Source organism: Cetorhinus maximus, unplaced genomic scaffold (genome assembly GCF_964194155.1).
Source record: "Cetorhinus maximus unplaced genomic scaffold, sCetMax3.hap1.1 HAP1_SCAFFOLD_620, whole genome shotgun sequence".
NCBI lineage: Eukaryota > Metazoa > Chordata > Chondrichthyes > Lamniformes > Cetorhinidae > Cetorhinus > Cetorhinus maximus.
In genome coordinates, this window is record NW_027596562.1 from 179472 (window position 1) to 199240 (window position 19769).

The following is a 19769-nucleotide window of genomic DNA, read 5'->3' on the forward strand; positions in this document are numbered from 1 at the left end:
ATACTCAGCATCAATCTCCGCTGACCCCATTTTAGAGAGCAGGGGTATCGTAGACCAATATTTAATGCGCAACTAACATCCCTAATAAAGAGGTGATCTGGGCTTTTATCACATCTCTTTTGGTGGGAGCTTCCTGTGCACAACTTGCCTCCAACGTGACAGAAGAGATTATAATTCGAAATAAGGTACATTAATAAGGTTAATGAGATATGTGATTTGGGACCTCCTGAGATGGTGAAATGTGCTCTATAAACAAACAGATTTTACTAAAAGTGAACATTTCAAAACGCACGTGGTGATGTGTTAGAAAGTCTGAGATGAATGTGATTATAGGTCATTTCTCTGTTCATTATTCACACATGTTTACCTGAAAGGGGTTAGTCCTTCCACCAATCGATATTCAGCCGAATATCAGGCTGCTCAGAAATGCTTAATTGATTTAAGCAGCAGAACTTACAGAAACATTTTTAAAATATTTAATGGCTTCTTTTGTTTAAAATAAATAACATCTGTAAAAATTGATTTTCTGAAAATTGTGTTCATTTCTTATACCATCTGTAAATATTCTTAAAATAAACTTGTTTTGAGCTGAACATAATCAATAAGTGACTGTTGATCTGATTCTGCTGCTGTGAACACCACTTAGAAACCAGCGAGGCGTTTATGTAAATAAACACAGAAATAGAAATCTCAGAATAGAATATTGAGCGACAGAAATACAGTAGATGTTTCCCCACCAACAGAAGATAGAAATAACAACAGAGAGAAATGCAAATCACACAAAGGATTCCAGTAATGATTAATATTTGGAACATTTCTCTAAGTTATGGGATAACTATGTAAAGGTGATATCTGTGTTCAAAACTGGCGAAGCCTCGTTTGATCCGGTATATAGTAGCTTTGAAAATGTGTTTGCGGAGTTTCCTGCATTCTATCCCGCTCTTACTCCCTTTCTCCCCTATCCCGGCCGTGTCTGACCTCTCATTAATGTGTCAGCGTCTGTAACTCATAACATGAATTCAGTATCTGACCAAAGTTTAACCTCAGCCCTATTCATTGACTTTTAACCAAATAGATGGCTGTTCACATGTTGAACTTAACTCTAAAATGTGTCTGGTGCACTCGACAACATGGGAGTATTTAATGGGACAGTCTAAAGGGAGCAGTCCTCTGCAAATTAACATTCCTATACCTTCCTGTGAGTGATATTTGCGACATTGTAGAGGGATCTTTTTACTGAATCTGATACTGCTGCACCATTCTTAGGAGTGCTCGATCGAATAATAGAGGGACCTGTGTCTATTCAGCGCTATACATGTCCTGGGAGTGTTTGGTGGGATAGTTTAGATAGGGCTTTCCTCTGTGCCTCGCCCCGGAATTTACCAACATAGAGGCAGCTTTACTCTGCGTCTGAACTGTCCCCTGTCTATCCTTAGGAGTGTTTCATGGCGTTTCGGACTCACTGCATGAAATGGTGTTCCAGACCGAATCCCTCATCACATATCAAAATATATTTGGATGTTTACTTGAAGTACTATAGCCTCAAGGGCCCTGGAGCAAAAGCTGGGAAGTGGGATTAGACTCGATAGATCATTTCCAGCCATTAGGCACAGGGGGTGCAAAATGGCCTATTTCTGTGCCGCACATATCTATGATTTTCAGATCCTAAGAAGTGTGTTGAGGTCTCAGAAAGTGTACAGAGGAGGGTAACCACTTTGTTAACAAAGATAAGGGTCTTTAGTAACACCGATAAATTGGACAAATTAGGAGCATTCTGCTTGTGATAAAGAAGATTAAGCAGAAACCTAATGGTTATTTCCAAGATGATGAGAGGTTTTGAGAGAATTAGCAGAGAAAACCAATTCCTTCTATTCATTGCGTCAATATCCCGTGATCATAGCTTAATATTGGCAGATTTGTAAACGGGCGACGAGGAGAAATATTTCGCTAGCAACTGGTTCCCTTTATATTACACCAGATCCTGCCTCAATTATTACTCTTTGAGTTCAAGTCACGGTTTTAGTTTTGCTGAAACCTGTGAAATTTATGGATACATAATCTGGTAATTGTATTTTTATTACACTAGGCTCTGACACAGTTATTTCTGTGCTAATCAAGCCTCTGTTTCAGGCCGACCACCGAATCAATTATTACTACATTAGAACGTTTCTCTATTTATATTATATAACGCTCTGTTTTAGTTATTAGTGAACCATATCCCGTGTCTGTTTATATCGCACTCGACCACGCCTCAGTTATTACTATACTAGAGCATGTATGTGTTAATATTACGCTGGATCCTGTCTCTGTTGTTACTGCACTGGAACCTGTCTCTATTTATAATGTTTTACGCTATTGTTTCTGTTAAAATTGCACTGGAAAATATATGTCTTTATATTTTGCAGTGGGCCCCTACTCAGTTATCACTGTCTTATACCATGTTTTTGTTCAGCTAACACTTTACCTGCGCCAGTAAACATTGAATTATATCAAGGCAAACGTATTGGAACCTGGTGAGGAAATAGTGAAGTTAACGTGTAGCACAAAACAATGGAAACAGAAACAAATTATTATTTTTTAATTGAATTTCATTGAGAGTGGAAAGTGTTACCTTCCATTACAAGTGACAGAATTACAGGTTTACTATCCTCACGCCAGGTATAAGTACAGTTACATTTTCACCATCACTTGCACAGATCATCACACACCCCAGTGACGCACAAGTAATCACTTGCCAACAAGCAGAGAGAATGGTGGGTCGATGTCCTTTATTCTCCAGGTGATATAATCCACTTTCGAACTGAATTCTGAGGGCAGCTAAACTCACTTTGGAATCTGAATAGGCACTTTCCACACAAGAACTCGAAAGAGACGTCAGCATCAAGAAATGTTAACGGTAATAGATGATCTGAAATTGCTAGATGGATGGTTCGAAATGTAGATAGATAGACTGACAGACAAACGGACAGGTACGCAGCTAGATGGGTAGACAGATAGAGAGACTGAGATACGCAACATCTAGCGTAATATTGACAGTTTAATGCCAAATAACCTTTTCAGTGGCTCGTATTATACAAACAGGGAGACGGTCTTGTCTAATGTGAACAGATGTATGCATCAGTGCACTTACTCCAACAGGGCCTAGTGTAAAACACAAATTGAGACTAGGCCTTTTGCACTATTATCTGAGGCAGAATCATGTGTAATTTAAAGGAAGGCATGATCCAGTCATTACGTATCAACAGCCTTCATGGTCTTAAATACCTCGAACAAAGCCCCTCTTAACATCCTCTATTCTAAGGAAAACGATTCAAGATCTCCAAGGTCTTGTAACATTCGCATCAACCTCCTGTTCATCCTCACTACGACCTTCAAATGCTTTATAAAACATAGTTCCCGGAATAATTATGTACAATACTCATGGAAACACAGTAGGGAGTACTTTTACAAATGTTGTTTTTAATCATTCACTAGGCTGGAGTATTTTTTTCTCTCTATTCATCCTGCAGATGTGAACATCTCTGATACGGCCAGAATTTACCCCCATACTCCACTGCCCTGGAACTGAATAGCTTGCTAAACACTTTCAGAGTCGGAGGATAGTTAAGAGTCAACCACGTGCTGTGGGCCTGGAGTCACATTTAGGCCTGACTGGGGAAGGATGCAGATTTACTTCACCGAATGTTCATTAGTGAACCAGATGCGTTTACAGCAATGAAAATTGTAATGATCCAGTTCCATTTCCATTTTTTTTATTCATTCATGGGATTTGGGCGTTTCCAGCTGAACCAACATTCAATAGCCAAACACAATTGCCCTTGAGAAGGTGGTAGTGAACAAACCTCTTGTACCGCTGCCCTCCACGTGTTGTAGGGACACCTACAGTACTTCTAGGAAGGGAGTTGTGTGATTTGGACCGAAGAATAGGGAAGAAACATGGACTTTCCAGTTGATGTTGTTCCTGTGCTTCTGCTGCTCTGGTTGCCCGGAGAATTGGGGAATATTCCACCACACTCCTGACATTTGCCTTGTAGATTGTGGACAGGCATTTGCAGAATTCCCACCTCCTGAACGGCTCTTGTCTCAATTGAATTTAAATTCCGCCAGCTGCTGTGGTGGGATTTGAATCCATGTCCCCAGAAGGTGAACCTGGGCCTCTGGGTGGCTGGGATAGTGATGAGGACTTGGCACGTCATAACATTCAAGGCTATGGGCAAAGTTCTGGTAAATGGGATTAGGTAGGTAGGTCAGGTGTTTCTCAGGTGCTGGTGCAGACTCGATGGGCCGAAGGGCCTCTTCTGCGCTGTGAATCTGTGGCAGCGCCACGGCCAGGTCGTGCCTGAGTTAGTCCAGTGTAATGTAACCAGAGATAGGGCCTGGTATAATTTAAATGGTAAGCTGCACGAGTACTTTAATAACTGAAACAGGGCCTGGTTTAAAATAATCTTTAACATGGCCCATTACATTAAAAACTGAGACAAGTCCTATGAAATATAAACATAAACAGTTTAGTGCAGCAATAACTGTGAAAGGGCCTTATGTAACACAAACAGATATTATATGAGCTCAACATTCAACAAAGCTTTTGGGAATTTAAATTTAGTTAATTTTATACACCTGAATTATTAAAAATACATCCAATATCAGTAATGGGAAACGTGCTTCTCTCAGACTCATCAAAACACACCTGATATATAAATGTCCGTTTCGGAAATACATTCGTCCCTTAAATGTTTCTTTTTTCCCGATAGGATTCCAGATAAACTTTTAATTTCCCTCTAAAAATTCTCAGTTTGCAGTCATTTTTATTAAACGGCTACGAGAATCAGCAACCTGAGCACAGTCAGAAAAGCCAAACGGCATCAACCGAGGCACAGGCAAAGATACAGACAGTCCAATTAACTCTATAAAATTCTCCACACAATCATCTGAGGACATCTATCACAAGTTAGAAACACTGAACGCAGACTAGTGGAACACCTGCCTGACATAGTCCTGCTCAATGTTAATACCTTCCAACCAATATCCTCACGCCTGATTGACCCACAAGTGATGGCGGGACATTAGTCGGGAAGGAGTGCCCCTGGCTGGTCCTCAGGATTGACTCCAGGAGTAATGAATACTCCTGGCAGCAGAGCAAGCGACGGTGGAACATTTCCTTTCTAATTCGAGTTATTTTCCAACCTCAACTAATGAATCAGCGCGTCTACATGTTGAACACAATTGTAGTGAAACATTGAGAGCAGAAAAGGGAATGGAACTTCAATGCCCATCAGCAAGAATGGCTCGATACCAATACTGACTGAGCTGGCCGACTCATGAAGGACATATCTACCAGACCGCCCCCCAACCCCCCGGAAGGTGTTGAGAGAACACAAGGGGAAAACTTACTAGCGACCGCGCTCATTTCTCAACCTGGCACAGATAGATCTCTCCACGTCAGTATTGGTGGGAGTGTCCAACGCACGTTCCTTTTGGATACAAAGACCCATCTTCAGGGTGAGAGCTCTACCCATCGCGCTGTGTGGCATAATCATTGTGCTAAATGCGATAGATTTGGAGAATACTTGGCAGTTAAAAACTGTGCGTCAGTGAAGCCATTAGCTTGAGCAACATTCTTATCCCCCCACAATATGCAGGTAATGGGATGTATAACCCTCACTCTACCATTCGGATGAAGCCAGAGGATCAACGATTGTTCAATGATGAATTCAGAAGAATAGGCCAGATGCAGCAACAAGAGCATCTAAAAATGGGGTGTCAGCCTGATCAAGCTGTAACATGGTGAAAAATTGCTGAACAAACCCAATGCGGTCCATTGACCCTCAATCATTCTACTCTCAGCCATCAGCAACCTGATGGAAGGTGTCATTGACGGAGCAATCAAACTGCAGCTCATCACCAACAAGTTGCTCAACAATGCTCAGTTTAGGCTTCACAAGAACCTTTTAGTTCCCGACTACATCACGTTGTTGATTTGAACAAAGGCACACAGCTGAACTTCTCATATGAGAGTGAATGCCCTTGACATCAAGGTAGCAGTTGACAGATTGTGGCACCAAGGATCCTTAGCAACATTGAAGTCAATGGGAACCAAGGGGAAAACTCATTGGGGTCATACCTAGCACAAATGAAAATGATTACTGTTGCTGGAGGCCAGAAGCCCCACGCCAGAGCATCGCTCTCGGAGTTCCTCAGGAAAGTGTCCTAGGCCCAGCCATCTTCAGTTGCTTCATCAATGACCTTATTTCCATAATCATGCCAGAAGTAGCGATGTTCACGAATGTTGGCACAATTTTCAGCACCATTCACGATTCCTCAGATACTGAAGCAGTTCATGTCTCCATGCAGAGGAAAAAAAAAAATTTGGACAATATTAAACCTTTGGCTGATGAGTGGAAATTGACATAACGTGTTACCAGTGCCAGGCAGTGACCATCTCCGTCAAGAGAGATCCTAACCATCTCCAGTTGTTATTCATTGACATTACCATCGCAGAATCCAACACCAGCAACGTTGTGGGGTCACAGCAGTAAATTAAGTTAACTGAACCAGCAACACATATGAAGAATCTAGAAAAGGTCAGAGGCAGCACATTGTATAGCCAGTGACGCCCCTCATGACTCCCCACAATCTGTCCACAATGTCCATGCAAACTTTAGGGAAGTAATTGAATATCTCAGCTTGAATCAGGGCAGTTCCAAACACACACTTCCAGAGCAGGCCCGAGGAACCACATGGCCTTCGCCTAATACTATTTCTTATATTCGGAAGAAGGAAGACACCATGTAGTAAAAATCATCGCGCCTGATTGGCAATCCCATCCGCCGTTTATAAACCCATTCCCTCAAGCACCACTGCACAAATATAGCAGTGTGCACCATGTACGAAATGCACTGTGGCAACTCGCCAACTGTTCTTTGACAGCGCCGTGCAAGCCCCTGACTGCTAGCACCTAGAGGAACAAGTGTGACAGGCCCATGGAAAGACCTATAAGTGCCCCTCAAGGCCAAGTACCACATTGGCTTGGAAATATATCGTTATTTCTTCACTGTCGCTGGGTCAAAACCCTGAAACCCCCTTTCTAACAACAATGAATCATAGGATCATAGGAATCTACAATACGGAAGAGGGACATTCATCCCAGCGAACAAGCAGTAACCAGCCTTGACAACTTTCCAGCTCTTGGTCTGTAACCATTTAGGTTGTTTTACTTCAAGTTTCTACAACCCTTTCACATCATGAGTTTCATATTCCCATCATCCTTTGGGTGAAAACATTTGCCATGACCTATTTATTCTTGGATGAAAGGGATGACAGTATTATATCCAGATGTGCTGATGATAACAAGCTGGAAAGGGAAACAGGTTCTGAGGAGGATACAAAAAGGCCACAATGATATTTAGGTAAGTGAAGTGATTGTGCTGAAATTTTGCACATGGAATATAAGGTTGGAAAAATAGGAGGTTACCTAATTTTGCAGGTTAAGTCGAAATGCAACATGTTATTTAAATTGAGAGGCTGCAGAATTCTTCAGTGCAGAGAGATCTGCGTTTCTTTGTACACGGATCGCACAAAGCATGCGGGCACAGCAAGGAGTTAGGGAGGCAAATAGAATAATCCCTTTTATTGTAAGGGGTGTGGACTTTCAAAGCACGGAATTCTTCTCTAATTGTACTTGCCATTGGTGAGACAGTACCTGGAGTACTGAGTACAGTTATGGTCTCTGTTATTAGAAATATACGTGCATCGGAATCAATTCAGAGAATGTTCACTAGGCTGATGCCTGGGCGGAAGGGGTTGCCTTATGAGAAAGAGTTCAGCAGATTGCACCAGTACTTATTGAAGAGCAGAGGAATGCGAGGTAATATGATTGAAACCTCAAAGGTTCTGAGGGGATTTTACAGAGTAAAAGCTGAGAACATGCTTCCACTTCGCAGGGGAATCTGCAACTAGGGGACACGGTTTCAAAATCTGTCTTCTTCCATTTAAGGCGGAAATGAGGGGGAATTTCTTCTCTCAGAGAGTCATTAGTCTTTGGACTTCACTTCCCCAGGACGCAATGGAGGCTAATCATTAAATATATTCATGGCTGAGTTAGACAGATATTTGATCAACATGAGATTCATGGGTTATGGGAGGCAGGCAAGAAACTGGAGTTGAGGCCAAAATCAGAACAGCTTTGATGTTCTTAAATGGCAGAGCAGGCTCGAAGGGCTGAATGGACTAATCCTCCTCCTATTTCTTCTGATCCTCCTTATCATTGACTCTCAACCAAGGAGAAATGGGGCTTTGTATCCACATTCTCCAGACCCTTCATAGTTTATACACTTCAGCCTTGTCTTCCCTCAGTTTCCTTTGTTCAAAAGTAAACAGACCTAACCAATCCTCCCAAATAGCAAACCTCCTGCAGCCGAGGCAATGTCATCGTAAATCTCCGCTGTAACGTTGCTAGCCCAAACAAAACTTTCCTATAGTTCCTGGACCAAGGCTGCACCGAACACTCTAACTCAGGCCTAACTAGTGTTTCACACAGTTCCAGCAGAGCGTCTCAACTCGTATATTCAATGCCTCTGAGAATAAAGACAAGAATCCCATCTATTTCTTGATCACCTTATCTACCTGTCCAGACACCTTTAGGAATATCTGCATTCTATAGTCCCACTTTCCTTCTCTGTGTCGTATCATTCGTGAATCTGTGGAATTCACTACCTCAGAATGCACTGGATGCCGGAACGCTGAATAAATTTAAGGAGGAGATAGATAGATTTTTAATTAGTAATGGGTTGAAAGGTTACGGGGAGAGGGTGGGAAATTGGAGTTGAGGCCGAAATGAGATCAGCAATGATCTAAATGAATGGCGGAGCAGGCTCGAGGAGCTGAATTGCCAACTCCTGCTCCTAGTTCTTATGTTCTTATATTCCTATTTACTGTTTATTCCTTTGTCTTGTTAGCCTTCCATAAATGCACTACCTCGCAATCATCCTTATGCCATTCTTATGTCTACCTGACTGGTCGAAATCCTGCAGTATACAGCTTTCTGCTTCATTCTTAATCACACAGCCAATTTGTGTATCATCTAAAGCCTTCATAATCATGGTCTTTTCAGTCAATTGCAAGTAATTGATATATGCAAGAAAAGGCAAATGTCCTATTACTAAGGCCTGGGGGATACCACTCCCATTTTAAAAAACACACCGTGTCATTTACCGTTTGCTTCCTGGCATTGAACCAATTTTGGATTTACCTCGCCGCTTTGCCTTGGATCACATTGGCTTTTACTTTCGGAACCGCTCTGCCATGTAGAACCTGGTCATTTTAAAATCCACATAGACTACATCGAATGCACTGTATCCATCGGCACTCCTTATTATCGCTTCAAAACATTTAACCATAATAGTCAGACTCGCCCTTCCTTTAACAAATGCTTGCTGTCTAGCTTTGCTTAGTGATTCTAAATGTAGATGCACCCTATCCCTTGGAATGTTCTCTTCCCAATACTATTCCCGGCTCCAAGATTATATTCACTGTCCTGTAATTACTCAGTCTATACCTTTATCCGTTTGAACAAGAGTACAACGTTAGCTGCCCTCTCGCCCTGTCTCAGTGCCTGAAGTTGCAAAGGATTATAAAGTGATGGTGATTCCTATGCCGAGGATACAATTCGGGCGGGCCTTGGGATTCATGCAGTTTCAAACCGCTTGATACTTTCAAGAAGGTGGCAATTCGCCATTTCTCAAGTTGAATTGGGAATGAGTAGAGATGTTTGACTTAACAACTCTTCCAAATCAGTCGATAATTAATAAGTAAAACATTAGAGACTGTCTAATGTAATATAAACCATCCATGCCCATCCCTACATTACACTAGGCCCTTTTTCATTTATTGCCGCCTGAGGCAGTGCTGGTTTGGTAAAATTTAGGCAAACCAACTTGCACTGTCACCTGGTGGCCAATCGTTGCCATTACTGCTATCATGAAAATGTCGACGTTCGTACTGTTGTTGATAGAAACGTATCAACAAACAAATTTCCACTTATATTCCACTCAACGCATTTTTAATGAAAGGGAATTAAATGCTGTGAAAATAACTGGTGAAGGAAATCCATCTTTGGGGATGTAACTTGCAAACATTAGGGATGATGTGTTTTGTATGGACATACTCACAGACACAAATAGACGCATGTATATATATATATATGTTCAGGCTCGGTCACACAACCAGTAGCCACGGAAAACGTGAATGTGAAGGCCCTCAGGAGAAACATTCCTTAACATTAAAACACGGTGTACAATAGCCACGACAGAGATTTCCACTAATCAGTATAAACTGCAGTGTACTCTGGCTCACCTTTCCTTCAGTCCCTCAATCCAGTTCAAATTTCAGGGACTGTCATAAGATTCGACCAGTACTTTCAACAAAACTGTTACATAACACCAGAGCAATGAGAAATTGTACACAGCTACTGATGACTGTGACCAAGACTAAACGTACTTTTCCAACAAAAAAAATCCATCCTCCCACCCAGTCTAATAGATGTTCTTTAACTATTATGAGACAGATCTCTCCCTTCATCCATCTGTCTATTTACCTAACACAGAAAAAAATTGCTGACAATAACTGACATTGGCAATAGATTAATATAAACAGAGTGTCCAGTGTCCAGTGCATTCATAACAGAAAAGGGGCCTTTTTTAACATAAACAGCGATAAGGACCCCTGGACTCTGAGCAGTTTAGTGCATGAATAACTATGGCAGACCCCGTCGAATAACAACAGGGAGATGGCCTCATGCAATTTAAAGGTGGGCATAAAATAGTGCAGAGATAAAGGTGAAAGGGTCTAGTGTAATATAAATAAGGACATGGATGAGAGCAATATAACCAGACACCTGCTTCAGTGCAGCAATAACTGAAGAAGTGCCTAGTGTAAAGGATGGATGGGCACAGAGTTTATTGCACTAATGTCCTTGACTGGACCCAGTATAATATGGACGGAGACATGGTCAGATTATGGCCTTGCGAAACCCTTCAGAAACTTAAACACTTCCTTCAAAACATCTCTTAACTTTTTCTGCTCTAGGATGCGATTTCTATCGTTTTTCCACATAATGGAAGCCCCTCGCCCCGTTCTGATAAATCCTTCGACAGCATCTTCAGAACCCGAGAGCTCTGCGACATAGAAGGACAAGGACAGCAGGTGAATGGGAGCACCAACACCTACTAGTGCCGCTCCAAGTCACACACAGTATTCTGATTTGGAAATAAACATTTTTTCCTTCGTTGTTATTGAGTCAAAACCCCAGAGCTCCCTTCCCACCAGCACTGTTTTTGGATTTGTGCCACACACAAGGTGGCTCACCAACACATTCTCCAGGGCATTTAGTTATGGCTAGTAAATGTCGGCCTTGACAGAAATGTCAACATCTGTGAATGAAGTAGAACTAGCAATAACTGAGTGAAGGTCTGCTGTGATATAAACATAGACATGCTATGGAGCAGTAATAGTTGAAGCAGTGTATGTATGTTTTCCTGGAAGCACTCGCGCTAGCACTGCTACCTGGTGGCGAAAGATTGCCATTAATGTTACTGTAAAATGCCTTCATCAGTTATTGTTTCTCATATTAACGCATCTAGAAACAAGCTACAATGATATACAAGATCATTATATTCTACAGGGGGTGGCAAAGGACAAAAAAATGCAAAGAATTCCGTCTGAGTGAAGATTTGTTGCTCAAAGAAACATTAGCAAAAGGACAACGTGGTTCAAACCCTGTTAATTTATATTAATGTACATTTATTGGCGTTAATTGAAGGGAGGAATTATAATCAGGGAACATTTGTGTGTGTGTGTGTGTGTGTATGTGTGTGTGTGCGTGTGCGTGTGTGTGTATACGTCTGTGTTTGTCTGACTGTATCTCTGTGTGTCTTTGTTTACATTTGTGCCTTTGCGTGTTTGTCTAAACACACCATTCTTAATGCTTCTATACGAATTCTGCAAAGGTAAATGATTATGTTTTCCAGTTATTTTTCAATATTTTATTCCCTTTGATTAAAAATATAATTTTAGGTCCTGTAATATCCTTAATGTTCATTGATTATCCATTTATTTTGTGCTCATATTTAGATCGCATTGTCCCACCGACCATTCTGTTACCAAGGCAATGTCTGTCTGTCCTCAGAAATCATTTGTAAAGGTGATTAAATCGGAGCATGCATAACGTGTATGAACATATTGTTCTTTGTGACAGATTGTTTGTTGATCATCAGCACATCTCATGGGACCTTGTAATGATTTCGGCATGTTGCAGTAAAAGTGAGAATCTCACTATCCGTGACCTGAGATTAATAAAACATTTAAAATTTCCTTCAGTCAGAAAGAAATCGAATTATATCCAACAACCATTTGTAACTATATAGCCCCTTTAATGCCGTAAATCGCTCCACGTTGACTCACCAGACCACTAACAGGCCAAGTTTGACTCCTACTTAATGCTTGAAGTAACACTGCAATGTTAAAGTACATAACCAGCGAATTTGAACTGTGATGGGGAGTTAAATGTATATAACTCAAACGGCTATAATGCGGCAATATTTCTCAAGATTACAACAATAAAAAATAATATTGATAGACATTTAGCAGATAATTTGTGCTATCCACAACTCTGCTGCAAAACGCAGCACAATTAATAGCAGCCGGACAAATGCAGAGGTTCCAGCAATTTCCATTGTTTTTTCTTAATATAATACACACTGATCGCACTGCAGTGTTTAGTTCAAACAGGGATTTTAAATTAATTGGTTCCTCCCTGTTTTACGCAAGTTGAAAGGTGCAAATTAATAATCAATATTAAATGCGTTTTGTAAATTGCAGCTCGCTAATTTAATATATCTGCCGGGTTGCTGAACCTTTGCTGTGCAGCCAAACAGCGTTGTTTCTTCAAATTTAGACCATTATCACTAAACCAATCTTAAACAGTTTACAGTTAAAGAATTGCTCAATAATTCTATTCAAATTCAGAGAAAGTCCAAAATGCATAAGGCTGGAGATGGACAAACATTGCAATTGAAGCAAGTTGGCTTAGTTTTAAATGTAACTTCTGAATTGAAGAACAACAACCAATCTTGCAAAGCTGTGAGATATACGGGTTGAATTAAATGGAAGCTACCTTTAATTCTCATTAAAATTGTTGTTCTTTTTGCTCGTGGAGTTTCAGTGTCTCAGGTGATGCAGTGGAATTGTTATCTCTCAGTTCTGCATTGATGGTTGTGGATCTTAATTTCAATAAGTAGCATTATATATTTAAACAGAAATTGCTGAAAAAAATACTCAACAGGACTGGCAGCATCTGTCCATGGAGAAGCAGAGATCTGAAGAAGAGTCATACCGATTCGAAACGTTAACTCTGTTTTTCTCTGCACTGATGCTGCCAGACGTGCTGAGTTTTGCCAGCATTTTCCGTTTTTATATCAGATTCCCAGCATCCGCAGCATTTTATGTTCATTATATATTTAAAACTCATTTACGTGCATTATGTGGATTACGGGAATGGTCTATCGAAACTTGGCTGTATTATTATCTAGGGGAGGCTCCGAAAATGGCGACAAACTGCCAGGGCTACATTAATTGTTAAAAATAAAAATGCTGTTGAAATGTGGGATGATATTTAAACTCCGGAGTCCTGCTTTAGTGACTAGAGGATATCGCAATCCATTTTTTTATTACCGATTTGAGTACCCGGATAGTGTTTGAACAATGTTAAGCTGCCCACTTATAATTCTATCATGTGAAATACACGTTTAGAACAGAAGTGCTTTTATGTCTTGCCAACGTAGTTACAAACATGAAAAGCTTACACGGGTGTAGTTATAGGAGCACATTCTTATAAATTTTTGATCATCTTAATTTATTAAAAGTAAGATAATATATTTGTCCGAATGTGTATCTCATTATTTGTTTAATTTAAGAAATGTCACCTTAATTTAATTAAGCCGATTATTAACAAGAGACAAATCAGAAGAAGAATAAAATTATTAACTAACTTGGCATAATAGGGTAAAATATCAACAATGTGAAAATAGAATCTAAGATCAGTGCAAACTCATTACAAAAAAAATCTCTCAAATGTGCTGCGCTGAGTCCAGGATTAAAGTTAAAACTCATGGTTGGAGAATTTTAAAAATTATTTTCAGTTAACTTGGAAAGCAACATGTTTCTTACTCAGCTGCCTTCAGCTCCTTTGGATGTTTTTGTACAATTTAATTAATTACCTTCGTGTATTGCCTCAGCAGTTTCAATGCTTACACATAATTCTGAAATTATGTCAGTGAATAATCGGATTTCAGTGTAATTATCTCCCGATTTGTTAAATTCTTGTTCTGTTACAATGTCCCTGTTATAGACATAAATTACCATGAATGTAAATTATTTTGATGAACCTGTTCTCAGCCAAACTAACTCTAAGGCTGTTGTGAAAACTGTACACAGACAGGGAGATATTGCAGCCCCTCAAAGGGAGTTTTTCAATTTAGAATCAGCTTCATTTCAAAGAAGTGACGTGGTCATAAATTTACAGAAGTTTTAATCTATTCAAACGGATTAATGGATACTGGAGAAATCTATCTTTAATAGAATGATTTTTGCATTGTTTATGTCTGTTCTGTTTCTATGTGCGTGGTCACTGTGCGAGAATCAGAAGCCTGCTGGCTGTTTGTGAACTTTCTGGTTCATTCTCCTGTATTTCAGGGAATTAATTTCGAACCATTATATAAGAAGTTTGTATATCCGAGGAAGGTGCAAGTCTGTTCTTAAGTTTGAGAAGGTGTCTCATAAATAAGATCAGTATCCCAGTTTGTTGAATTCAGAAGGAATGCAACGTGTAGAAAGATATTTTTCCTGTTCAGTGTTTGCTGTATCAGAGCCGGTGGTTTGTTGATGGTCCAGTCTAAGCGCAAGTTTTAACTAACAATGCGGAATAGAGGGCGTTTTAGAACGCATCCCACCATTACTATTCCTGAAACACAGCGCTTCACAGGACTGTGCAAAGAGAGTTTTAGTATAATTCACCTGTTCTGTATCTGACATGAGCGTGTTGGCACTCTCAATTTTCAAGGAACTTTAACCAGTATCAAACACATTGGCCGTGAGTACTCCGAATTAGGTATGTAAAATTAAATGCCTTAATTCCTCCAATGAAGTAGCAGATCATTAATTTGAAGCACATTTCATTCTAAAAAAAAAGCCAAGTTTCTGATGAAGGGATGATGATTAAACATTTTCAATAACAGATAATATTTGAATCAGATTGTCCTGACATAAAGATCAATTTCAGGACAGTTAAATGAAGTGACTGTAACGTTACCTTCTGCGATATGATCGAATCTGGAAATAAATTGTGCAGCTTAATTGGACAGTATGGTGCCTTACTCCTTGTCTAATGCAAACTACTGTGGGAATGAAAGCTGGAAAAATATGAATTTAACTTAACTCAATGCACAACCTGATTCCAACTGCCCTAAGGACATTTGATGAACTATCATAGAGGCAGTTTTACTGTTGTCCTAAGGGCTTTACTAGAGCTGTGAATTTGATGTGGAACTTCAATGTTCATCTCTCTTGTATCTAATCAGAACAGTCTGTGAACTGTGAACATTTGATTGTGCAGTGTAGATGAAACGCCTTTTTCTGAACATGTATCTATTCATGCATCCGTTTTTCCATCCATCGATGCAAAGATCCATATATCGATCTGTTTGTCTGTCTGTCTGTCTGTCTGTCTGTCTGTCTGTCTGTCTATCTATCTATCTATCTGTTTACCTGCCTACATTGTCTATCTGTTTGTCTGTCTGTCTGTCTCTATCTTCTATCTCTATCTATCTATCTATCTATCTATCTATCTATCTATCTATCTATCTATCTATCTATCTATCTATCTATCTATCTATCTATCTATCTATCTATCTATCTATCTATCTATCTATCTATCTATCTATCTATCTATCTATCTATCTATCTATCTATCTATCTATCTATCTATCTATCTATCTATCTATCTATCTATCTATCTATCTATCTATCTATCTATCTATCTATCTATCTATCTATCTATCTATCTATCCATCCATCCATCTGTTTATCTGCCTGTCTCTCTCTCTTTCTCTATCTCTATCGATCGATCGATCTATCTATCTATCTGTTTGTCTATTTATCTATCTACCGATCTCTTTAACTCTCTATTTATCTATCTACCTATGTATCTATCTATCTTTTTATCTAACCAAAATAGCTGATAATAATGGATTATTTGTAAACACATTGAGCATTGACAGCTTTGGAGAGTTAATTCTGAATTGTGATTGGCCGAAAGCCAACCGTCCATGCTATCAAATAGTCTCATTGAACAACTCTGGGTCATGCTTTATAAAAGTGCTAAAAGTTTGTCTGTAAGTAATGAACCTAGTCGATCCACCGGTCGGAGTTACAGAATCTTTAGAGCAAATGCTGCCAAGCATCATCCAAGTTTATCCCCTGAAAACAACAACATGTTGAACATGAAACTAGAATAGATTAGTTTAAAAACCCCTCTGGCCCACTGATGTCCTTCATGGAGGATAATCGGCCATCCTGGCCTAGAGATAGCTAAATGTTGCTGTATTAAAATAGTCATTTGCTGGTGATAAGAGGTTGATAGTAAAATACTTTAAGCGAGAGCTCAGTGGAAATAATGAGGAAGGGTCTAAAGTGAAAATGTTTGAGGAATGATTGATGTTTTCCTCAGCTTATGAGCAAGGGCTGGAGGAAGCCCAGGTTACAATATCCCTTATTTAACTCGCAATTATGTGGCCTCATGTGCAGTATTTCCCTTTTCCGACTTGTGCCTCATCTTGTGTACAAGACTGGCCATCATGGCGGCGTGTCCCGTTGGGCATATCAACTCCTAAATGCAGTTTCTGATCAGAGTATTTTGGAAATAAATGATACCAATCTTAAACTTCGAACAATTTGCTTATTTCATAAGCACGAATCAAATTTTTAACTTGTTTAATTGACTCTTCTTTCCCAGCGACATCGTCTCCCCCCACCCTCTACGCCCTCCTCTCCTTCTGTGAACAAGCAAACACTGCTGGCTCCGTGACCTACGGCTGTTTGGCTGCGGACTACTCCCCCGAAATCACCAGCGTTTCCTGGAAGAAAGATCAAGAGACGATCACAGCTGGATTGAAGACTTACCCATCAGTGCTGAACAAGAAGGGGACCCACACCCTGAGCAGCCAGTTAACCATCACCGAATCAGAGGTGGGAAGCAGCACAATCTACTGCGAGGTTCGACGGAGCGACTCGGTCTGGGTGAAGGAAATGCCAGGTTCGTGTTGTGGGATGCACAGGGCGGCAGTGCCGGGGCTGGGTGAAGGGTGAATGTGGTCAGCAAATGAGTTATGTTCAAATTCTGCATCACATGGGTTAGAATGGAATGAGAGTATTGTGTATAGTTTAGGTGCCCATATCACACTTAGTGTATTGTGGATACCTGTATTCTCCACATCACACTTAGTGGATTGTGTAGAGTTCTGGCCTCCACATCACACTTAGTGTGATATGGACAGCTCTGGTCTCCGCATCACAGTTATTGCACTGTGGACAGTTTTGTTCTCCACGTCACAACTTAGTGTACTGTGTATAATTAAGGTCTCCACATCACAATAGGTGTACTGTGTGCAGTTATCCCCTCCATATCACACCGAGTATACTGTATGTAGTTCTGGTTTCCACGTAAGGAGAATGCTACAGAGGCGTCACAATAGGAGCTAAACTACTTACAAGGACAATACCAGAGCTGATAGATTACTTCTGTCAAGTAACAGTGAATAGGCTGGTGGTCATTTCTCTACAAAATAAAAATCTGTGGTGTGACCGAATAAAGGTCCTCAGACTTCTGAAATAATTTGATAGACTACACAAGAATTAGAGCTCATGTTTACAACAGAATGTTAAAAAAAAACAATTGGCAAATCTGAATCTTCTTTACACCAAGGATGAGCAGAATGTGGGACTTCTTGTAGGTGAGACGTTACTGAGACCCTGTTCAGGGGAATCTTAATAGATACATGAGGGAGATTGTAAAGAAGGTGGTTTTTATACTGCAAGATGAAGTAGAGCGAGAGGAAGTTCTTGTGGATCCTACAGTCCAGCATTGAACTATGGGGCCGGCTGGCCTGGTTCTGTCCTGTGGATTTTATGTAAATAGTTTTACAGTTTTTAATTGTTTGGTTTGAAGCAAAATTATTTCCAAATAATATGAATTTTCTTGCAGATATTGTGGTGCATCATCCAACTGTTCTCCTCACCGTGAGTCCCAGTGACGAAATCACAAGCAGCAGATTTGCAACCATCGTCTGTTCAATCGTTGACTTCCGTCCAAATTCAATCAACGTGAAGTGGATGAAGAATGGACAGGCCATGGACTCGGGCTTCGTCACCTCTCCCGGCTTTGAAGTGAACGAGAACTTCTCAGCGACCAGTCAGCTGACAGTCCCCGCTGGGGACTGGTTCAGTCACACGCTCTATACCTGCCTGGTCACTCATAAAGAGGTCACTCAAAGCCGAAACATCACCAAACCTGATGGTAAGAGACACAACCCAAGAAATTTCAAGGCCATTCTTGGTGCCAATCTCTGTCCAAGCCAAGAATTATTTTGGAATGATTAAAATTCAGAGAATGTCTCCCATTTGCCAATTTGCCCGCTTGCGTTTCCTTCCAAAGGAAACAAAAACACACTGAAGTAATCCTATCATTTACACAGCGTCTTTATCAGCATCAGATTGTCCTAAAACACTTAACAGCCAATGAATGACCGTGAAAATGTGCTCATTGTCGTAAAGCAGAATATTCAGCAGCGATTTGCTGTACAACAGTTTCCTATAAACTGGGACATGATGCTGACTGGATTTATTTATTTATTAATTGATTTCATTCTGTATGTTGAGGGACACATGTTGTCCAGCAAACAGACACACTTTAGCTAATCATTTACATTTTTTTTTCCAGATTTCCAGCAATATTTGGATTTTAGAACTAAATAACATTTTTGGTTTTGCTGCTGGGGATGGTTCAAAGTAACTCAGGAGGGGCGTAGGAACAAGGAGTGAATGTCAGAGAGTAATACCAGGGTGCATGGAATTCTGGGAGAGGCAGCTAACACAAAAGAGGGTATAGTCAGTTAATAGATGGAGTCAGGAGAAGAGAGCATGCAATGAAGCCTAAATCAGCGTTGCACTGCATGTATGTGAATGCACGGAGTATAGTTAATAAAATTTGGGAGTTACTGTCGTAGATTGTCTTGTGGGATTATGATGTTAGGGCGATAACGGAGATAACGGTAAGCTTAAGGAAGGGCAAAATTGGGTGTTAAATATTCCTGGTTACAAGATGTTCAGAAAAGACAGGAGAGGGCATAGAAACGGGGTGGGGTGGTCGTGGCGTTTTTGGTTAAGGAGAATATTGCAATACTGGAGAAAAAAATGTGTCAGGCGATTCAAGGACAGTGCCAATTTGGCTGGTGCAAAGGAATAAGAAGGGTGCAATTACATTGCTGGGTGTAATGTGTACTCTGGAATAGGCAGTGGGAAGATAGAGAGGAGCATGGAAATAACAGAGAGGTTTAAACATCATCGACTAGTTATAATGGAGGGGGGAGGGGTTCATTACCCGAATATATACTGGGATAGTGGTACCGTAAGGGGCAGTGAGGGAGCAGCATTCCTAGATTATA

The 19769-nt window shown here is 40.4% G+C and overlaps 1 gene segment (V, D, J or C); it reads left to right on the top strand.

Moving 5' to 3' along the window:
• The window catches only part of LOC144674295 (Ig heavy chain C region, membrane-bound form-like), an 88004-nt gene that overhangs the window by 58684 nt on the left and 9551 nt on the right, over positions 1-19769 (top strand). The window contains 4 exon segments of the C gene segment in view: positions 11083-11199; positions 12127-12196; positions 17063-17362; positions 18311-18622. Coding sequence covers positions 11083-11199; positions 12127-12196; positions 17063-17362; positions 18311-18622 — 799 coding nt within the window.